At 50.4% G+C, this 23930-nt stretch overlaps 1 protein-coding gene across 1 annotated transcript in view; it reads left to right on the forward strand.

The window, feature by feature from the left end:
* The window catches only part of col11a1a (collagen, type XI, alpha 1a), a 217187-nt gene that overhangs the window by 135829 nt on the left and 57428 nt on the right, over nt 1–23930 (forward strand). Inside the window, 10 exon segments of the mRNA XM_052013124.1 lie at nt 426–533; nt 1746–1799; nt 9031–9084; nt 9654–9698; nt 11975–12028; nt 12114–12158; nt 12629–12682; nt 13730–13783; nt 22599–22652; nt 23496–23603. Coding sequence (XP_051869084.1) covers nt 426–533; nt 1746–1799; nt 9031–9084; nt 9654–9698; nt 11975–12028; nt 12114–12158; nt 12629–12682; nt 13730–13783; nt 22599–22652; nt 23496–23603 — 630 coding nt within the window.

Here is a 23930-nt window from a genome sequence, read left to right on the forward strand (position 1 = left end):
GCTCGTCATCCACCACCCCCCTGTTCCCAACTCACTGTCCCCCCTCGTTCCCAGCTCACCCCCCACCTCCGTTCCCAGCTCACTGTCCCCCCCAGCCCCCCATTCCCTTCTCGCTGTCTCCCTGCCCCCCCCCGTTTCCAGCTCACTGTCCCCCTGCCCCCCACTGCCCCCACCCTCATTCCCTCCACTCCAGAGCATGAAGAGCTGACTATGGCCAGGTTGGTTAGGGATTGGAGAGGTGTGACCCCACTGACTCCACCCCTCACATGGAAATACAGCCCCATGGCCCACTGGTTCCCTCTATTCCAGCAGTGGGGGGGTGGGACTGACCGGAGCTAGCATGGGTTAACGGGCTGAGTGGCCTCACCCTGTGCCGGGTGTGTGAGGTGCTGGCGGAACTGACTGTGTCTGATCATGTGCTGCAGGGTGAGACTGGATTACACGGACCACGTGGAGAGGATGGACCTGAGGGTCCCAAAGGTCGCTCCGGACCCCCAGGTGACCCTGGGTCCGCAGGATTGGCCGGAGAGAAGGTCAGTACCAAGGGAGGGGGTGATCCCATGGGCTGTGGACTGTCCCTGGACCAGAGGGGTGGCCTGTGCCCCAAGTGTGAGATGTGGCCAGCACTGGGGGAGGAAGCCCCACAAGGGCCTGGGCACAGTTGGTGCAGACTTATCCCAATGGTTCTGTCCCACTGTTTGTCCACACACTTTCTTGTCACCCACAAGGCTGGCACTGACCCTGGGGTGCCCATTGTTGTCATTGACTCTGGTTATCACTGACCCTGGGGTGCCAATGGTGGTCACTGACCTTGGGGGTTTCCTGGTGGTCACTGACCCTGGGATGCCCATGGTTGTCATTCACTGACCCTGGGGATTCACCGGTTGTCACTGACCCTAGGGGTTCCCTAGTTGTCACTCACGGCCCCTTGGTTGGAAGGCTCAGCTGATTACGGCTGCAGTAACGTGAGTTCGAATCCCATCACACTAAACCAGGGAAGTTAGGTCAGAGGATCAGAGATGTTTCCCAGGGAACCAATGGAATTAGGTCAGAGGATTGGAGATGTTTCCCAGGGAACCAATGGAATTTCTGGTACACTAATGATCCTTGAGGGAAGAAATTTTCTGTGGGGCCTTGTGTAGCTCCAAGCCCAATAACATAGGTCCAGCAAGGCCAAGGTGAAGGAGCAACTAGGTTTGGTCAAGAAAGTCCTGCCATCTTATTTAAGGGCGTAGCAGTGGTGGAGGCAGTCCAGGGAGATTCGCCATGCTAATTCCTGGGGTGAGAGGGTTGTCCTATCAAGTGAGGAACAGGTTGGATCTGTGTTCCTTTGAGGTTTAGAAGAATGAGTGGTGACTGTATTGAAATACCTCAGACCCCGAGGGGATATGACAGGGCAGATGTGGAGATGTTTCCACCAGTGGGAGAGTCTGGAATGAGGGGACACAGTTACAGGATTAGGGGGCGGACATTTAAAACTGAGGTGTGTAGGGACTTCTTTTCACAGAGGGAGGTGAATCTGTGGGATTCTCTGCCCCAGAGGGTGTGGAGACTGGATCACTGGGGGATTTAAAGAGGAGGGAGGTAAATGTTTGAAAGATCAGGGGACTGACGGCGATGGGGAACTGGCACAGAAGAGGTCACATTGGTCACATTGAATGGAGGGACAGGACTGAGGGACCGAGTGGCCTACTCCTGTTCAACTTGCTTGTTGCTCTGCTGATGAAATGTTTGTCTCTCCCCAGGGAAAGTTGGGCGTTCCAGGATTGCCAGGATATCCCGGCAGGCAAGGACCAAAGGTCAGTGACCCTTCCAGTTGACAGGATGCCTGACATTGATGGGGAAAGGGCACTCGGGAATGTTGAGAGATTCTTCAATGTGAGCAGCGGGTAATGCCAGTGTGGATAAGCGGTGTGGGATCCAGTGCACCATGTTGGTTCCAGCTGTGTGGGGTCCAGTCGATCAGTTGGATCCAGTGGACAGTGTTGGATCTGGTGGATCAGTGGTTTGGGGTCCAGTGGACCAGTGTAGGATCCAGTGGATTGGGTAGGATCCAGTGGACCATGTTGGTTCTAGCTATGTGGGATCCAGTGGATCAGTTGGATCCAGTGGATCAGTGGTGTGGGATCCAGTGGACAGTGTTGGATCCAGTGGTCACGTTGTGCCTCTGATGTTGTGAATGGGAGAGGTTTCCCTGATCCACATGCTCTCCCCCTTCCCTGATGAGCTGCTGCTGATGTGGGAAGTTCCGATTTTTCGGGGAACAGGGGTCTACGCTGGGGTTCCCCAACCTCTCTCACTGGGCCTCCCTCACCCCATCCCTGCATCTGTCGGAGGCTCCATCATTGGACAACTTCTCCCAACATTGGGCGAATCTGGAAAGAAGGGGCCAAAGGTGAACAAGATGGATATGTGTGCACTCCCATCGCTGCTCCCACACTGGGCCAGCAGGTCGGTGACTGACAGTGCACACCCTGGAAAGTGAATGGTCAACACAACTGTTGCAGGAAATGGTAGGAGCTGCAGCTCAAGGTTTTCCTCTCCCCCAGTGAGCCTGTGTGTACCTTCCTTCTGCATAAAAACATGACAGTGATCCTTCAGCACAGGGTCAGCTAGAAAGTTCCCCAAAACTTCCAGTGTTATTCAGGGAGCAGAGGTGGCCTGCTGACTGCTCACCTGTCGCTGTTATAAATTGTTAATGCACAGTCCATGTACTGCACAGTCCGTGTACTGTAGTACATGAATGGATAGGGTGAGTGAGCTCGGGCTTTTCTCTTTGGAGAGGAGGAGGATGAGAGGTGACTTGATAGAGGTGTACAAGATGATAAGAGGCATAGATTGAGTGGACAGTCAGAGACTTTTTCCCAGGGCGACAATGGCTAACATGAGGGGACATAATTTTAAGGTGATTGGAGGAAGGTATAAGGGGGATGTCAGGGGTAAGTTTTTTTTACAGAGAGTGGTGGGTGCGTGGAACACGCTGCCAGCAGAGGTTGTGGGGGCAGATACATTAGGGACATTTATGAGACTCTTAGATAGACACATGAATGATAGAGAAATGGAGGGCTATGTGGGAGGGAAGGGTTAGATTGATAAAACGTCGGCACAACATTGTGGGCCGCAGGGCCTGTACTGTGCTGTGATATGTACTGCACAGTCTGTGTACTATACAATCTGTGTACTGCACAGTCCATGCACTGTACAGAACATGTACAGCACAGTCTGTGCACTGCACTATATCTTTAAAGTGTAAATCTGTGTTTCTCACTGAACGTTTCAAAGTGTGTACCTCTGACTGTTCTGACCCTCTGTACGCGACCTGTGTTTGTGGAGGCTCCTGCCTCTGTCCTCACCCACTGCTGCTTTCTGATCACTGTTCATTGTTCTCACTAATGCACTCGGGATCTTGGGCTGCTGGTAAGTCTCTCTGTTCTCCTTTCTTCTCCTGCCTCTTGATCGATGCAGTCAACGTGCTTTTGGCAATAACTCTGTGGGAACAGAGCCTGATAACGGTTCAGTGAGAGAGCTACAGACCCTCTGGCATAACTTGTTCACACCAAACAAGCTGCCTACCTGAGCCAGTCCCACCTGCCTACATTTGGCCCTTATCCCTCTAAACCTTTCCTGTCCCTCAACCTGTCCAAGTGTCCATTAAACTTGTTGTAACTGTACCACCTCTACTGCCTCCTCTGGGAGCTCAATCCACACACCCACCACCCTCTGTGTAAAACAGTTACCCCTCAGGTCCCCTTTAAATCTTTCCCCTCTCACCTTAAACCTGTGCCCTCTAGTTTTAGACTCCTCGACCCTGGGGAAAAAGACTTGTGTCCATCCACCTTATCTATGCCCCACATGACTTTATAAAGCTCACTAAGGTCACCTCTCAACCTCCTTTGCTCCAGGTAAAACTGTCCCTGCCCGTCCAGTCTCTTTATAACAAGCCCCCCAGTCCCGGCAATGTCCTCGTGAATCTTTTCTGCACCCTCCCTTGCTTAATCACATCCTTCCTGTCATGTGGTGACCAGAACTGCACACAGTACTCCAGGTGTGATCTCACCAATGTATTGTACAGCCGTACAAGATGATGTCCCAACTCTTGTACTCAGTGGTCTAACCAATGAAGGGAAGTGTGCCAAATGTCTTCTTCACTTGTCTACCTGTGTTGCTACTATCAGAGAACTACGTGCATGTACCCAAGGTCTCTGTTCTGCAACACTCTCCTGGGCCCTGATATTTAATGTGTAAGTCCCGCCCAACTTACCAAAATGCATCACTTCCCACTTGTCTGAGTTAAATTCCATCTGCCAATCCTTGGCCCACTTCCCCAGTTGATCTAGATCTTGTTGTAAAACCTTCACTGTCCACCACACCACCAATCTTGGTGTCATCCGCAACATTACTATCCATACCACCTACATTCTCATTCATTGTTAATGGACCCAGCGCCAATCCCGAGGGTACACCACTAGTCACAGACCTCCAAACTGAACATCAGCCTTCCACTACCACCCTCTGACTCCTACCACCAAGCCAATTTTGTACCCAATCGTTCTAACCTCCAGGACCAGCCCACCGTGTGTCCAAGCAGACATCTACCATGCTGTCCTCATCAATCCTCTTGGTCACTTTATCAAATCAACTAATCACATTTGTGAGACACCATCTCCTACACACAAAGCCACGCTGACTATCCCTACTCAGTCCTTGCCTTTCCAAATGCAGATCATTCCAGTATCTCATAGAGTCATTGAGTACTACAGCACGGAAACAGGCCCTTCAGCTCAACTCATCCACACCAACCAAGATCCCAATCTAAGCCCATTTGCCCACGTTTGGCCCATATCCCTCTAAACCTTTCCTATCCATCTACCTGTCCAAGTGTTTTTTAAATGTTGTTATTGTACCTGCCTCAACCACTTCCTTTGTGTGACGTCACTTTTAAATCTTTCCCCACTCACCTTAAACCAATGCGCTCTAGTTTTTGATTCCCTTTCCCTGGGAAAAAGACTGTGGGTGTTCACCGTATCTATGCCTCTCATGATTTTATACACTTCTATATGGTCACCCCTCCATCTCCAAGGAATAAAGTCCCAGCCTACCTAACCTTTCCCTATAACACAGTCCTTGAAGTCCTGGCAACATCCTCATAAAACTTCTCTGCACTCTCTCCAGCTCAATAACATCTTCCTTTCAACAGGGAGACCAAAACTGCACACAATACTCCAGGTGAGGCTCACTAACAACTTGTACAACTGCAACATAACGTCCCAACTCCTATACTCATTGCCCTGACTGATGAAGGCCACAATGCCAAAAAGCAGAGTTTTTAAAGCCCAACTCTGGTTTGATTTCCCAAATGCAACACCTCACACTTATCTGGATTGAAAGCCATTTGTCATTCCTTGGCCCACTTACACAGCTGATTGAGATCCTGCTGTAATTTTTGATAACTGTCTTCATTGTCCACTTTACCACCTATTTTAGTGTCATCTGCAAACTCACTAACCATGCCTTGTACATTCTCATCCAAATCATTGATATAGATGACAAACAAAAGTGGACACAGCACCAACCCCTGAGGCACATCATTAGTTCAGGACTCCGGTCGGAGGAACAACCTTCCACTATCACCCTCTGCTTCCTACCATCAAGCCAATTATGTATCCACATTGTTAGCTCTCCCAGGATCCTATGCAACCTAAACTTCCAGATTAGCCTTCCATGTGGAACCTTGTAAAAGACGTAGTGAACAGCGAGGAAGGCCATCAAAGCTTGCAGCGTGATCTTGACCAGCTGGGAAAGTGGGCTGAAAAATGGCAGATGGAACTCAATGCAGACAAGTGTGAGGTGTTGCATTTTGGGAGGACAAACCAGAGTTCTATAGTGATGCATCATGACTTCTTTACTCCTATACTCAATACCCCAAATGGTAAGACTTACACAGTGAATGGTAGGGCACTGAGGTGTGCGGTAGAACAGAAGGACCTGGGAACACAGATCCACAATTCCTTGAAAGTGACATCACAGGTAGATAGGGTCGTAAAGAGCTTTTGGCACATTGGCCTTCATAAATCAGGGCACTGAGTACAGGAGTTGGGATGTTATGTTGAATTTGTACAAGATGTTGGTGAGGTTGAATTTAGAGTATTGTGTACAGTTCTGATCACCTACTGAGCTTGCATTTATTAATTGGGTACTGAGTACAGGAGTCAAGAAGTCATGATGCATCTCTATAGAACTTTGGTTAGGTCGCATTTAGAGTATTGCGTGCAGTTCTGGTCACCTCACTATAGGAAGGATGTCGAGACTTTAGAGAGGGTGCAGGAGAGGTTCACCAGGATGCTGCCTGGATTAGAGGGCATGTGCTATCAGGAGAGGCTGGACAAACTTGGGTTCTTTTCTCTGGAGCGGCGGAGGCTGAGGGGTGATCTGTTGGAAGTGCATAGAATTATGAGGGGCAGAGATAGGGTGGACAAGCAATATCTTTTTCCCATTATTGAGAGATCCAATACCAGAGGGCATGCATTTAAGGTGAGAGGGGGTAGGTTCAGAACAGACGTGAGGAGTACGTTTTTTACTGAGAGAGTGGTGGATGCCTGGAATGCGTTGCCTGATAGTGTGGTGGAGGCAAATTCATTGGGGGCTTTCAAGAAGGGCTTGGATGGGCACATGAATGAGAGGAATAGAGGGATATGGATATTCTGTGGTAGGAGGGAATAGCTTTGTTGGCACAACATTGTGGGCCGAAGGGCCTGTTCTGTGCTGTACTGTTCTAAGTTCTATGTACCTCTAGGAAAAATATCAATGAGCTTGAAAGAGTGCAGAGAAAATTTACAAGGATGTTGCTGGGACTTGAGGACCTGAGTTACAGGGAAAGGTTGAATAGGTTAGGACTTTATTCCCTGCAGTGCAGGAGAATGATGGGAGATCTTACAGAGGTATACAAAATTATGAGGGGTATAGATAGGGTGAATACATGCAGGTCTTTTCCCCTCAGGTTGGGTGAGACTGGAACTAGAGGTCATAGGTTTAGGGTGAAAGGTGAAATATTTAAGGGGAATCTGAGGGGGAACTACTTCACTCAGAGGGTGGTGCGAGTGTGGAACGAGCTGCCAGCGGAAGTGGAACATTTAAGAGAAGTTTGGATAGGTACATGGATGGGAGGGGTTTGGAGGGATATGGTCCAGGTGCAGGTGGATGGGACTAGGCAGAAGATCAGGTGGGTCTGGACTACAGGGCCTGTTTCTGTGCTGTGGTTCTCTATGACTCTATGACTCTTGAAGACCTTGCTAAAGTCCATATACACAGCATCCACTACCCTGCCCTATCAATCCTCTGGGCTACCTCTTCAAAAACTCTGACAGGTTTGTGAGATACCCCTCTCAGATCCCCTTCAGTAACTTTCCCACTGCTGATGTTAGGTTCACCGGCCTGTTGTTCCCTGGCTTGTTCTTGCAGCCCTTCTTAAATAAAGGCACAACACGAGCCACCCTCCAGTCCTCTGTTACCTCACCCATGGCTCGTGATGGTATAAATGTCTCTGCCAGGGCCCCAGCAATTTCTCCCCTTGCTTCCCATAATGTCCCAGGGTACACTTAGTCTCCGTTATGTACCTAAAGACCTTTCTCCTTCTCTTTCATAATATTGACGTAGAACAGTCGAGCACAGGAACAGGCCATTCGGCCCATCATGTCTGTGCCATGATGCCAATCTCTTCAGACTCCCCTTTACCTTATCCGGTTTCTCACATCCCCAGTTTTCCCTCCTGACTTCTGTGTTACCTGTTGGAGGATGTTACCTGTGTCAGGTGCAGTGAGCAGATGTTGGCAGTGAACTTGTAAGTGAATGCTCCGTGAAAAATCAAGGCATTGAATCCTAAAGCACAGGAAGAGGCCACTCTGCCCATCGGGCCTGTGCTGGCTCTCTGTGAGTCTCCACTCAGTCCCGCTCCCCATGTCCCGGAACCTTTCCCCTCCCCCAGCCTTCCTAGGTTTCTCAATGAATGACCCACTTCTGTGGGGAGCACCCTCCCCCTCCCCTCAGCTCACACCCCCACAATCTAACAACAGGAAGGAGCGATTCCAAGGCCGGTCTGAGACATACAGGTTGTCCTGGGGGTCTGGGAGATCCTCAAGGCCCAAGAAGTCATCTGGGACTGCAGAGAGAGACAGACAAGTTTCATGGAGTCAGATAAAAAGGGGGGGAGGGCAGCGATTCTATCAAGCTCACAGGCTGAACCAACTGCACCCCCCCCCCACCTCATTCTTCAATTAATTAGGAGCAATAGAGTGGGAATGGGCCATTCTGCCCTTTGAGTCTGTGTCCATTTTCCTGTCCCATCCCCATTTCCCCTCAGTTCCATCAAGACCAAAATCCATCCATCCCAACGTTGGACATCCTCAGCGACTGAGAGTCCCAGATCCTGGAGCAGAGGATCCCAATAGGTCAGGCCCACCCAGAGAAGGAATCCCTCCTCACCTCCATCTCAAACCTCTCCCCCCTCCTCCTGAGATCACACTCTCTTTGTCCTAGAGCTCCCACTCTGACCATCCTCTGACCCACGAAACTCCCTCTCCGCACCCATGCACCCCGATCAATCCAGGCCTCTCCACTCACTCTCCCCTCAACCCTCTCTGTCCAGAACTGTCACACATTCCCTCATCCCCTGCACCATGTCCAAACCAACCTCCAGTGTCCGGCACACTTGGACCTTGAAGGTGCTGGACTGGCAGATTTTCCAGTTTATTCCATTAATTCCCAGCACACCTTTGTTCCACATTTTCTACGTTACACAGTGGTGTAATTTTCCTGTGAACTCAGCTGATGTTCCAGCCAATGAGTGAGCCAGGAGCCAGGCTGTCAGGAATACCAACAGTTGGGAGCTGAGTTTTACTCCAACATGTGGGCCCAGGTGGTATTCCCAGGTGATAATTCCGATTGCGGGGCTTTTTCCAGGAACAGAAAGACTGGAAAAATTCAACTGCTCATGCTAGCATTCCTCATCCTCACCTTTCCCTTTTGTTTCTTCAGGGATCAACTGGTTTCCCAGGATTCCCAGGTTCAAACGGAGAGAAAGGAGCAAGGGTGAGTCGGGGTGTTGTTGGGTGAACAGTCTTCAGAGCAAATGCACACACTCACACTGTCACACTCACACTCATACACACACACTCACAGTCACACACACACACTCATACTCACTCACGCACACACTCATGCACACACAGACATACTCACACAGTCTCTCACACACACAAACACACACATACACCACATAGACACACTCACACACACTCCCACACACTCCCCCCCCCACACACACACACACACACACACTCCCACACACACACACACACACACACACACACACACTCCCACACACACACACACACACACACAGGTATACATAGTCTCAGTACTGCCCCTCCCACAGTGTGACCTTCCCTCAGTACTGCCCCTCCCACAGTGCCGCGCTCCCTGTGAATATTGAACCGTGTTTGTAATCCGTGCTGTGGTTCTTGAACTCCTCACCGTTTCCTAGACGCCCAGTTGGATATTGAGAATGTGTCAGCTTCACCTGTGCTGAGGTGAGCTGCTCACCTTCCTTCCTGCCAGTTGCTCTCAGTGCCTGAGGTTTGTTTCCATCTGTTTGACAGGGCGCTCACGGAAAACCTGGTCCCAGAGGTCAACGAGGTCCAACAGTAAGTACCGTCCCCACCCCTCCATTGGTGTTGTTGGTCTAACTGATGGGACCCGTGGGAAGTGGTGAGAGGTGGTGTGTAATGGAGTGAACAATCTGTCCCTGGGGGTGAACCCCCACCCTGCTCCCAGCCGGAGCCCCGCACTGTGGAACCAGGCAGGCTGGGAGTGTGGGAGGGAGAGGTAGGGTCAGTCCTGGTGTTGGGGGTATCAAGGGTCAGGGCTCAGAGCATTGGTTGACCGGAGGTTCTGAGGTTGGGGTTTGGACTTATGATGGGGTTGTGAACAAGAACAGGAAGAGGCCATCCGCCCCCTCTTGCCTGCTCGTGGTTAGTCCTTGGCCTCAGTACCATTTTCCTGCACTAACCCTTGATTGCCTTAATATCCAACGGTCTATTGATCTCTGTCCTGGATCCACTCAATGACTGGGGCTTCTGTGGAGAGAACACTCCCATGGGTCGTAGACTTCCAGTCAGTAAAACCTCCTTCCACCACTACCCTCCCACCACCAGCAATTTCCGATCCAATTAACCAGCACACCTTGGGTCCCATGTGCCTTAACCTTGTGGGCCAGCCTACCACGTGGGACCTTGTCAAATGCCTTACTGGGGTCCACATAGACCACATCTACTGCCCTGCCTTCATCAATCTTCTTGGTTACCTTCTCAGAAAGCTCAACCAAATTAGTGAGACAGGATTTCTGTTACACCAAGGCACACAGACTTACTGATCAGTCCATGCCTTTCCAAATGTACTCCTGTTCTTCAGGATTACCTCCAATAATTTTCCCACCAATGACATGAGCAATCCCCTGCTCTGTCTCCTGAGAGAGCTGTCTCCTGTGTCTAACAAAGATACAAAAATCTCTTTCTGGGCCCCAGCTGTCTTCTCCATTGCTTCCCATGGAATTCTGGGATAGAGCTCATCCGGACCCGGGGATTGATCAACGCTTATACATCCCACGATATCTAACACCATCTCCTTAATGCTGACCTGTTGCAGATTGTCCACATTCCCCTCCCTGAACTCATTATCTTCCACGTCCATTGCCCTAGTGACTACAGATGAGCAGTATCTGTGAAATGGCCTTCCCTCTGTGTGCGGAAGGGTCAGCTCCTTATTCTGAGACTGTGTACCCTGATTGTAGACTGGGGAAATGTCTTCTCCACATCTCACCTGTCAAGTCCTTCAGGAATTTTTCACAGATCAATGAGATCATCTCTCATTCTCCTCAACTCAAGGATCTCCTGCTGAATCTCCCCTCGTACAAAAAGCCCACCAGCCCAGGGCTCGATCTGGTGAACCTTCACCACACTCTATTGCAGATCTATCCTTCCCGAGGCAGGGAGACCAGACCTGTCCACAGTACTCCGGGTGTGGTCTCACCAAGACTCCGTGTAACTGGAGCAGACATCTCTACTTCTGCACTCAATGTCTCTCGTAATAATGGCCAAAGGACCATCTGCCTTCTTCACTGCTTGCTGTAGCTTTACCTGAAGAACGTGGAGGTCACTGAACATACTCAGTACAGAGATGTTTTGACATTAAGGGAATCGAGGGGCATGGAGGGAAGAGGTAAAAGATCAGTGATGGTCTTATTGAGTGATGGGGCAGGCACAATAGGCCGAATGACCCACTCCTGTTTCTCTTCTATTTCTTCTTAAGATCCCTCAGAATGGAAGGCTCCTCACCAGACTAAGTCACCATGGTCTCAGCATCTTGAGGCAGGAAACGTTTCCCCTCAGAGGCCAGTGACTGTAACTCCCCGGTAAAGGTTACCAGGGGTGGATAGGGATTGGAGGTGAGGTTACAGTTAGATTGAGTTGTAGAGCAGGTTGGAGTCATGTCCTCCTGCTCCTGGATTCTATGTTCGTTTGTGAAAGAGCCAGGAAAAGGAAGGACAGGAATATGAACACGAGCTCAAAGGTCTCAGTCAACGATCGGCTCCCTGCTGGACGGAGACACGTTTCTCTTCTCCAAGCTGGAGCTCCCTGACAATGTCTCTTTGGCGGAAACCTGATGTTACATCAGCGTGTGAATCGAGCACCTTCTTGTAGTCAGTGGGGGAGGTGTGGGGAGGGGGAGTGTGTGAGGGAGTTCTGAGACCCTACTCTGTTGGGGAGGTGTGGGGAGGGGAGTGTGTGAAGGGGTTCTGAGACCCTACTTTTCTGTGTGGGGTCTGTGGGGGAAGTGTGGGGAGGGAAGAGAGTGTTCACTACACACAGCCTCTCTCCCAGTACTGCCTCATTTCACATTCTGGCTGTCACTTTCTCCCCAGGGCCCACGAGGAGGTCGCGGTCCCAGAGGCCCCACCGGAAAACCTGGACCAAAGGTAACTTCCGAAATAACCCATCCGATCCAGAGAGTTGAGCAGGAGCCCAGGAAGACACCAATAATCACCCTCTCTTTATTCACAGGGAACGTCAGGCAATGACGGACCTCCGGGAACTCCTGGGGAAAGGGTAAGTGTTTGGGAACTGTGCCCACAGCAGTCCAGTGGCCCCAGTCACAGGGTCACCCTTCCCAATGGGATGGTGAGCAGGGGAATGAGTGGAACGTCGGTGGAATATGGGTGGCCCATAAGCCCACCTCCTCCTTGGTACCAACTTGCCCCAGAAGATCAGGAGGGGGTTAGGATGTGGATGGGAACTATGGCACAGGGGTGTTGTGGGATGGGAGTGGGTGAGGGTCTGTGGGGGAGGGAGTTATGAGGTGTGCAGCAGATGTGCTGGGGGAAGTGAGGGGTCCATGAGTATTGAGGGAGGGTGTGGTGGGGGAGTGAGGGGGTCGGTGAGTACGGGGGTGTGGTGGGGGAAGTGAGGGGTCGGTGAGTACAGGGGGGTGTGGTGGGGGGAGTGAGGGGTCGGTGAGTACAGGGGGGTGTGGTGGGGGGAGCAAGGGGTCCGATCTCATCGCTGACTCTGTGTTTCAGGGACCACAAGGACCTCAGGGGCCAGTAGGATTCCCTGGACTGAAGGGCCCACCCGTGAGTAGCCTCTTCGTGTTGGGATCATCACCACCTCTTGTCCTGTGCCCCCCCTCCCCTGCACCCAGAACTCCCCCAACACCACCCCTGCTGATCACCACCCAGCCCAGATCACCACCCCCTCATGGGGTCAAAGCCACCCCTGCAGCCAGTGAGCTCAATCACACCTGATGCAGAGAAAGATCCCACTCCCTTTCTGCCCACGTTCCAGAGAGACAACGCTCCAACACTCCCACTGCCCCTCACCCTCCCCATCCACCACACCTGCCCCAACCAACCCCATCCCCCTCCCCATCCCCCTCCCCAGCTCCACCCACAACCCCACCCCTCCCCATCCCCTCCCCAATCCCATCCCCCTCCCCCTCCCCCTCCCCCAAAACCACCCCCAACATTCCCACTGGCCCAGACCCCTCCTTTTCCCTCTCCCCATCCCCCACTCCCCCCCAACTCCCAGCCCCCTCTAACCCCACCCCCTCCCCCACACCCACCCCCAATCCCAATCCCCAACGTCCCTCCATACTCCCAGCAACCTCCTCATCCTCCCAACTCCCCCTCACCCTACTCCATTTCACCTCCCCCTCTGCTATTCTGAGGGTCTGGGTGTGTTTGGCCCAGGACTATGTCTCCCCTTTTCCCCCCTCCTCTCCCCCAACCCCACCTCACCCTGTGCAGTAGCCTCCCCACTTTCCCCCTCCACCTCTACCCCCACACCCAGTACAATAATCTCTCCCCCTCCCCTCTCCCTTCTCCGCTCCCCTTCTCCCTTCCCCCTTCCCCTCCCCCTCTTCCCCCACACCCACTGCAATATCCTTCCTTCCCCCCTCCCCTCTCCCTTCTCCCTTCCCCTACCTCTCAACAATACAAAACCTCTCCCCCTCCCTTACCTCTTCCCCTCCCACTGCCCCCCACACCCAGCGCAATAACCTCTTCCCCCTCCCCTCCCCCCACCTCAGTCCACCACACCCAGTACAATAACTACTACCCCTTTCCTCTCCCTTCCCCACCATCCCCACACACACTACAATAACCTCTCCCCCCTCTCTGCAGGGCCCTGCTGGTAAGGATGGACTTCCTGGACACCCCGGTCAGCGGGGGGAGACGGTGAGTAGATGGTTGGGGGTGAGTGTGCCCCTGGTGCTGCAGTCACCTTGGTGCCTGGACATTGGGTGGGGGGGTGGGACGGTGGGACAGAGCTGCCGTGTCTGTGTGGGTGTGTGGGACAAGGAACGTGATTCACAGCGAGAGGAGGTTGTGTTGATGTGAGCTGTGACGAGGGAAGTGAACGGGCAAAGGTGGCACCCCCGGCTCGTCCCTCCTCCCCTCTCCCTCCTGTGTCACTGTTCCCATTGTCCTCACCCACTGGCATCCTGGCTCCTTGGGGAGGCTGTAGAACCAACGAACAGACCACAGTCTGTAATCTGACAGTCACAGGGAACGCTGGAAACACTGAGCAGGTCAGGCAGCGTCTGCGGGGAGAGGAACGTTTCCGGTCAGAGACCCTTCATCAGAGCAGGGAACAAGAGAAACTAGTTAGTGTTCAGTGTCAGAGAGGTGGGGGAGGGGTGTGTGGAACAAGGGAATATCTGCGATAGGATGAGACCGGATGGGTTAATGGGGCAGTTATATGTCACTGTCAGTGTAACGTATCACTGAGGGCGAGGCTGTGGGACGCAAACACCAGGTCAGGCAGTACTGATGGGGAGAGAAGAACAGAGACCAGACAGTGAGATAGAAACAGCCGCTTGTGACACTGAGAAAGAAAGTGTGAGTAACCTAACGCTGGGGAATTGGGGATCGAGTCCTTCAGACTGCAACGTGTCCAGACGGAGATCAGGGGTTAAATGTAGAACTTGGAACAATACAGCACAGGAACAGGCCCTTCGGCTCACCATGTCTGTGCTGCCCATGATGCCAATCTAACAAGTCCCATCTGCCTGCACAAGGTCCATATCCCTCCATTCCCTGCCTGTTCATGTATCTGTCCAAACGCATCTGAAAGGTCGCTATCCTGGCTGCCTCTACCACCTCCCCTGGCAGCCCATTCCAGGCACCCACCACTCTCTGTTTAAAAGATGTTGCCTCATAAACCTCCTTTAAACTTTCCCCTCTTACCTTAAACCTGTGCCCTCTGGTATTTGACATTTACATGCTGGGGAAAAAAGACTGACTGTTAATCAATCTATAATATTATAAACTTCTGTCAGGTCTCCCCTTAGTCTCTGACACTCCAGAGAAGACAATCCAGGTCTGTCCAGCCTCTCCTTATAGCTAACACTCTCTAAACCAGGCAACATCCTGGTGAACCTCTCCTGCACCCTCTCCAAAGATTCCACATCCTTACTGTAATGCAACAACCAGAACTGCTCACCATTCTTCAGATATGCCCTGAATAAAGTTTTATACAGCTACAACATGACTTCATAACTTTATAATCAACCCCACCCCCCCACCCTGGACTGATGAAGGCAAGCAACTTGTTCAGCCACTTTCAGGGAGCTATGGACTTGCACCCCAAGATCCCTCTGTACATCAATGCTCCTGCCAGTTACTGCACACTTTCCTCTTACATTTGACCTCCCAAAGTGCAACACCTCACACTTGCCCGAATTAAACACCATCTGCCATTTGTCTGCCCACATTTCCAGTTGGTCTGCGTCCTGCTGTATCCTTTGACAACCTTCCTCACTCTCCACAACCCTGCTTTTGTATTGTTTGCAAACTGACTAATCAGCTCACCTAAATCAGAATCAGATATATTATCACTGACTTAGATAATGTGAAATGTGTAGTTTTGCAGCAGCAGTACAGTGCAAGACATAAAATTACTATAAATTACAAAATAAATAAATAGTGCAAAAAAAAGGAATGACAAAGTTGTGTTCATGGACTGTTCAGAAATCTGATGGTAGAGGGGAAGAAGCTGTTTCTAAATCATTGGTCTTCAGGCCTCTCCCTCCTCCCTGATGGTAGCACCGAGAAGAGGGCATGTCCCGGGTGGTGAGGGTCCTTAGTGATGGATGCCCCCTTCTTGAGCCACCGCCTCTTGAAGATGCCCTTGATGGCAGGGAGGATTGTGCCCGTGATGGAGCTGACTCATTGGTGCCCCCATACCAGGCGGTGATGCAACCAATCAGAATGCTCTCCACTGTATATCTACTGAAATTAGTAAGAGTCTTTGACGTACCAAATCTCCTCAAACTTCTCACGAAGTAGATCCACTGGCGTGCCTTATTTGTGATTGCATCAATATGTTGGGCCCAGAATAGATCCGTCGATATGTTGATGCCCAGGAACCTGAAGCTGCTCACCCTTTCCACCGCTGACCCCTTAATATGGACTGGTGTGTGTTCTCCCGACTTCCCCTTCCTGATTTCCACAATCAATTCCTTGGTCTTTCTGATGTTCAGTGTGAGGTTGTTGTTGCAACACCACTCAACCAGCTGATCTATCTCACTCCTGTATGCCTCGCCATTGCCATCTGAGATTCTGCTAACAACAGTGGTGTCATTAGCAAATTTATGGAGTGTAGAGAGAGTAGAGCAGTGGGCTAAGAACATATCCCTGAGATGCGCCTGTGTTGATGTCAACGAGGAGGAGATGTTATTACCAATCTGTACTGACTGTGGTCTCAATTGTGTTCACTGTAGACCTGTTGTGGCAGTAGGCGAATTGCAGTGGGTCCAAGTCCTTGTTCAGGCAGGAATTAATTCTAGCCATGACCAACCTCTCAAAGCACTTCATCACGGTATATGTGAGTGATATTGGGCGATGGTCATTGAGGCACCTCACCCTACATCTTCATCTAAATCTTTTATTTATATATATCACAAATGGAGGTCCCAGCGCTGATCCTTGCAGAACACCACTGGTCATAGACCTCCTGTCAGAATAATACCTCTCCACCACTAACCTCTGTCTTCTATTGGCAAGCCAATTTTGGAACCAATTTACCAACTCACCATGGATCCCATGTGACACACATCTTCTGGACCAGCCTACCATGAAAGATCTTGTCAAGTGGTTTACTAAAGCCCATGTAGACAACATCCACTAGCTTACCTTCGTCAATCATCTTTGCCACCTCCTTAAGTCAAACAATTTGTGAGACATGACCTCCCCTGCACAAAGCTATGCTGACTGTCCATAATAAGTCAGTAATAAGCTTTTCTAAATGTAATAAATCCTGTCCCTAAAAATCTTCTCCAATAGCTTCCCCACTGCTGATGTAAGGCTCACTGGTCTATATCCTGATTGTATATCTAGCCTATATCACTGGCCTATATCCTGATTGCCCTTGTTAAACAAAGGAACAACGTTGTCTACTCTCCAGTCCTGTGGCTAAAGAGGATCACAGGTCAGATCTAATCAGGTCTCTGTCATGGCCCCAACAATCTCCTCATTCGCCTCCCTCGGTATCCTGGGATCGATCCCAACAAGCCCTGGACACTCATCCACGATGCAGGGTCTCAGCCTAAAACGTCGACCATCTCTTTGCCTTCACAGATGCTGCCCGACCCAATGAGTTCCTCCAGCAGTTTTTTCTCCACCTTAATGATGTTCAAGACAAGCAACACCTCTTCCTTCTAAATATCGACCTGCCCTAGAATATCAACGTACCCCTCCCTAATCTCACCATCATCCATGTCCTTTTCCTTGGTGAATACTGACGCAAAGCACAGATTAAAGGCCTCCACTTCCTCTGGCTCCAAGCATTGATCCCCTCCTTTGTCCTTGAGTGGACATACCTTTCCCTGGCTACTCTCTTGCTTCCATCATATGTATAAAATGCCTTGGGATTCTCCTTAACCCTACTTCCCAAGAACATTCATGACCTCTTTAAGCCTCCAAATTCCTGGTTTAAGTTCTTTCATGCTTCCTTGATAACCTTCAAGGGCCTTATCTGATTTCAGCTTCCGAAATCTTACATACATCTCCTTTTACTTTTTGACTAAACTTGCAATATCTCTTGTCATCCAAAGTTCCTGAACCTTGCCATCCTTACCTTTCACCTTTACAGGAACAGTCTGGTCCTGAACTCTAACCAGCTGGACTTTAAATGATACCCTCATGTCAGATGTGGACTTACTTCCAGACCACCGCTCTCAGTCTACACCCCCAGTCCTGACCTAACACTGTTGTAATTATAATACTATAACTGTCTCAACCTCTTCCTCTAGCAGCTCGTTCCATATACTCACCACCCTCTTTGTAAAAAAAGTTGCCCCTCAGGTCCCTTTTAAATCTTTCCCCACTCACCCTAAATCTATGCTCCACAGTTTTGGACTCCCCTACCCTGGGAAAAAGACTGTTACCATCCACCTTATCTATGCCTCTCATAATTTTAAATATTTCTATAAGGTTGCCGCTCATTTTCCAAAGTTCCAAAGAGTGAAGACCCAGACTGGCCAACCTCTCCCTATAACTCAGGCCCTCTAGTCCTGGCAACATCCTCGTAAATCTTTCCTGAGCTGTTTCCAGTTTAACCACATCTTTCCTATAACAGGGTGGACAAAACTGTACACAGTGCTCCAAGTCAGCCTCACCAATGTCTTCTACAACTGCAACATAATGTCCCAACGCCTATACTCATTGCCCTGACTGATGAAGGCCAGCGTGCCAAACACCTTTTTCACCATCCTGTCAACCTGTGACGACACTTTCAATGAACTATACACTTGTACTCCTCAGTCCCTCTGTTCCATTTCACTCCCTAGTGCCCCACCATTCACAGTATTAGTCCTACACTGGTTTCACTTTCCAAGATGCATCACCTGACACTTATCTGTATTGAAATCTATTTGCCACTCCTCGGCCCACTTCCCGAACTGATCAAGCTCCCCCTGTGATCTACGATAACCTCTTCACTATCAACAATACCAAATAATTTTGTGTCATCTGCAAACTTACTGATCAAGCCTTGTGCATTCACATCCAAATCATTTATATAAATAACAAATAATAAGGGTCCCAACGCTGACCCCTGCAGCGCACCACTAGTCACCGGCCTCCAGTCCAAGAAACAACCTTCAAGCACCACCCTCTGCTTCCTACCTCCGAGCCAAGTTTGAATCCACCTAACGAGCTCTCCCTGGATTCCATGGGACCTAACCTTCCAAGCCATCCTACCATGTGGGACCTTGTTGAAGGCCTTGCTAAAGTCCAAACAGACAACATCCACTGCCCTACCCTCATCTACCCTTTTGGTTACCTCTTCAAAAAACTCTAAAATATTCATCAAACACAACATCCCACACAGAAAGCCATGCTGACTCCTTCTAATCAGACTCTGTCTTTCCAAATGCTGGTAGATCCTGTCCCTCAGAATTCCCTCCAGTATCTTCCCCACTACTGATGTCAGGCTGACTATCCTGAAGTTCCTTGTTTTGTGCTTGCTACTCTTCTGAACAAAAACGGAACAACATTAGCCACCTTTCAGTCTTCAGGAACTTCACCAGTGGCTAACGATGAAGAAAATCTCTCCACAAAAGGCTCCGCAATTTCTCCAGCCTCCCACAAAGTCTGACGATACACTTGGTCAGGCCCTGGGGGTATATGCGCCTTAACGCTCTGTAAGGCTGCAGATACCTCCTCCCTGGTAATATGTATGTTCTCCAAAACATTCCACTAGTTTCCCTTATCTCTTAAGCAACCATGATTTTCTCCTCAGTAAACACTAAGGAGAAATATTTGTTAAAAATCCCGCTCATCTCCTGTGGCTCGAGATGTAGGCGCCCTGCTGATCTCTAAGGGCACCTACTCTCTCCCTGGCCACTTTAATGTAGCTATAGAACCTCTTGGGCTTTTCCTTAACTTACCTGCCATACACTCTCTTTGTCCTCCTGATTTCCCTCTCAGGTGTATTCTTAATCTTTGTATAGTCATCAAGGGATTTACTCGTCCCCAACCTCCTAAACCCATAGTCTGCTTCCTTCTTTTTCCTGAGCAGAGCCTCAATACCTCTCATCAGCCAAAGTTCCCTAAACTTGCCAGGTTTACCCTTCAAACCACAGGAACAGACTGCCCCTGGACTCTTGATCTCACACTATTAAAAGCTTCCCACTTGCCATTCGTTCCTTTCCCTTTAAACAGACTCACCCAACCCATCCCCACTGGTACTGTACCCCAGTGTTATACAGTGACAGACCCGTCCCCACTGGTACTGTACCCCGGTGTTATACAGTGACAGACCCATCCCCACTGGTACTGTACCCCAGTGTTATACAGTGACAGACCCGTCCAAACCAGTACTGTACCCCAGTGTTATACAGTGACAGACCCGTCCAAACCAGTACTGTACCCTGGTGCTATACAGTGACAGATCCGTCTCCACCGGTACCCCGTACCCCGGTGTTATACAGCGACAGACCCGTCCACACCAGTAGTGTACACCAGTGTTATACAGTGACAGAACCGTCCCCACTGGTACTGTACCCCAGTGTTATACAGTGACAGACCTATCCCCACCGGTACTGTACCCCAGTGTTATACAGTGACAGACCCGTCCTCACCAGTACTGTACCCCAGTGTTATACAGCGACAGACCCATCCCCACTGGTACTGTACCCCAGTGTTATACAGTGACAGACCCGTCCCCACTGGTACTGTTCCCTGGTGTTATACAGCAACAGACATTCTTACAGGATGTTAGGGATAAATTTGTCCCGATGAGGCAGAGAAAAAATGACAGGGTGAAGGAACCATGGGTGACAAGAGAGGTGGAACATACATAAGGTGTAAGCAGCAAGGATCAGATAGGGCTTGTGAGGAACATAGAGTAGCAAGGAAGGAACTTAAGAAAGGGCTGAGGAGAGTGAGAAGGGGACATGAAAATGCTTTGGCGAGTAGGGTTAAGGAGAATCCCAAGGCTTTTTTCTTGTATATGAAGAGCAGAAGGATGGCGAGAGTAAAGGAAGGTCCAATTAGAGGTAAAGGTGGGAGGATGTGCCTGGAAGCTGTGGAAGTGGGTGAGGTTCTCAATGAATACTTCTCTTCAGTATTCACCAAGGAGAGGGGTCTTGATGATGCTGAGGACAGTGTTGGTAAGGTTAATGTTCTAGAGCATGTTGCTATCAAGAGAGAGGATGTGTTGGAGCTGTTAGAAAATATTAGGACAGATAAGTCCCTGGGGCCTGATGGAATATTTCCCAGGCTGCTCTATGAGGCAAGGGAGGAGATTGCTGAACGGTTGGCTAGGATCTTTGAGTCCTCGTTGTCCACGGGAATGGTACCGGAGGATTGGAGGGTGGCAAACGTTGTCCCCTTATTTAAAAAAGGTAGTAGGGATGGTCCAAGGAATTACAGACCTGTGAACCTTACATCTGTGGTGGGCAAGCTGTTGGAAAGGATTCTAAGAGATAGGATCTATGAGCATTTAGAGAATCATGGACTGATTAGGGACAGCCAGCATGGCTTTGTGAAGGGAAGATCATGTCTCACAAACCTGATAGGGTTCTTTGAGGAGGTAACCAGGCAGATTGATGAGGGTAGTGCAGTAGATGTGGTCTACATGGATTTTAGTAAGGCGTTTGACAAGGTTCCACATGGTAGGATTCGTCAGAAGGTCAGAGGGCATGGGATCCAGGGAGGCTTGGCCGTGTGGATTCAGAATTGGCTTGCCTGTAGAAAGCAGAGGGTTGTGGTGGAGGGAATGCATTTGGATTGGAGGGCTGTGACTGGTGGTGTCCCACAGGGATCAGTTCTGGGACCTCTACTTTTCATGATTTTTATTAATGACTTGGATGTGGGGGTAGAAGGGTGGGTTAGCAAGTTTGCAGACAACACAAAGGTCAGTGGTGTTATGGATAATGTGGGGGACTGTCGAAGCTTACAGAGGGATATTGATAGGATGCAGAGCTGGGCTGACAAGTGGCAGATGGAGTTCAATCCGGAGAAGTGTGAGGTAGTACACTTTGGAAGGACAAACTCCAAGGTGGAGTACAAGGTAAATGGCAGGATTCTGGGCAGTGTAGAGGAGCAGAGGGATCTGGGGGTTCATATCCACAGATCACTGAAAGTTGCCTCACAGGTGGATAGGGTAGTTAAGAAAGCTTATGGAATGTCAGTTTTCATAAGTCGTGGGATCGAGTTTAAGAGCCGCGAAGTGATGTTGCAGCTCTACAAAACTCTGGTTAGACCACACTTAGAGTACTGTGTCCATTTCTGGTCACCTCATTATAGGAAGGATGTGGAGGCGTTGGAAAGGGTACAGAGGAGATTTACTAAGATGCTGCCTGGATTGGAGAGTATGGATTATGAGGAGAGACTAAAGGAGCTAGGGCTTTACTCATTGGAGAGGAGGAGGATGAAGGGAGACATGTACAAAATACAAAATATTAAGAGGAATAGATAGAGTAGACAGCCAGCGCCTCTTTCCCAGGGCTCCAATGCTCAATACAAGGGGGCAAGGCTTTAAAGTAATAGGTGGGAAGTTCAAGGGAGATATCAGAGGTAGGTTTTTCACCCAGAGGGTGGTTGGTGCATGGAATGCGCTCCTGGGTCGTGGTGGAGGCAGAAACATTGGCCAAGATCAAGAGATTGTTAGATAAGCATATGGAGGAATTTAAAATAGAGGGATATGTGGGAGGAAGGGGTTAGATAGTCTTAGGTGTGGTTTAAAGGTCAGCACAACATGGTGAGCTGAAGGGCCTGTATTGTGCTGTATAGTTCTATGGTACAGACCCATCCCCACCATTACTGTACCCCGGTGTTATACAGTGACAGACCTGTCCCCACCAGTATTGTTCCCCGGTGTTATACAGTGACAGACCCGTACCTGGTCTTAGGCAGCTACTCGATGCGCTACGCCATGCACTGTGCCACTATGCCATTGTGTTCATAGACTTTGTCTTAGATCCATGTATATTTTGAGGCTTGTTGACCTTTGAACCTTGGTGACCTGTATGATTTCTCTCCCCAGGGTTTCCAAGGCAAGACTGGACCACCAGGTCCAGGAGGTGTTGTTGGACCCCAGGTAAGTCCCTGAGCCTTGTGGGGTGTGAGTGAGAGTGTCTATGCTGGGCTGTGTGTGTGTCTGTGCTGGGTTTTTTGTGTGTGTGTGTGTGTGTGTGTGTGTGTGTGTGTGTGTGTGTGTGTGTGTGTGTGTGTGTGTGTGTGTGTGTGTGCACGCGTCCATATGTGAGTGTGTGTGTGTGTGCACCTGTCCATATGTGTGTGTGTGTGTGCATCCATATGTGAGTGTGTGTCTGTGTCTCTGTGTGTATGTGTGTGTGTGTCCATATGTGAGTGTGTGTGTGTCCTTATGAGAGTGTGTGTGTGTGTGTGTGTCCGTGCTGGGGGTGATGTGTGTGTCCGTGCTGCACTGTGGGTGTGTGTGTGTCCGTGCCACGCTGGGGGTGATGTGTGTGTCCGTGCTGCACTGTGGGTGTGTGTGTGTCCGTGCCGCGCTGGGGGTGTGTGTGTGTCCTGGTCTGGGTGTCTCTGGGAGGTGTTGGACAATGCGAGGGGTGCACTGTTCATTCACCAGCACCGAGCTCAGAGGATTCCTGATCCGTCTGAACTCCCGTCTCTCCAGCTCCTGCCCACACGTCCCATCCATGTGCCTTGTGGTCACCAGGAACCAGACCTGCACATTATATGGAGTTACAGAGTACGGAAGCAGGCCCTTCGGCCCATTGAATCTGTGCTGACCATCAGCCACCCATTCCACTGACTGGAGCTTGAGGCTTGAGAACCCATTGCCACGGTTCTGTGGGGTCCCCGAGCCTTGCCGCACAGATCTCTGTGATGTCCCACTGATGAATGCTCGACCTTGCCTTCTACCTGTCTAACTGTTCTGTCTCTGCTCTTCCCACAGGGATCCACAGGAGAGACAGGTCCCCTGGGTGAGAGGGGACATCCAGGGCCCCCAGGCCCTCCTGGAGAACAGGGACTGCCGGGAGCTGCCGGGAAAGAAGGAGCCAAGGTGAGAATGGACGGACACCCACTGACATCCCATTTGTCCAAGGATTTGCCACCTCACCTGCATGTCAGCCTCGCCACATTCTGACGGAATCACTACGGGCCCAGAACTGGACTGCTGACAATTCCTGCCCCAGGCTTTGTCGAGAGTGTCTGTGCCCCAGAGAAGGGTGACTGGGTCATCGGGGGTTGGAGGGAAATTTCCAGGGGGGTGAGAGATATTCCCAGGGTTGGGGGGATTCTCAGAAGGTGTGGAGACTGGATCACTGGGGGGATTTAAAGAGGAAGGAGGTAAATGTTTGAAAGATCAGGGAATTGAGGGCGATGGGGA

This window comes from Pristis pectinata, chromosome 3, assembly GCF_009764475.1.
Source record: "Pristis pectinata isolate sPriPec2 chromosome 3, sPriPec2.1.pri, whole genome shotgun sequence".
NCBI classification, from domain to species: Eukaryota; Metazoa; Chordata; class Chondrichthyes; order Rhinopristiformes; family Pristidae; genus Pristis; species Pristis pectinata.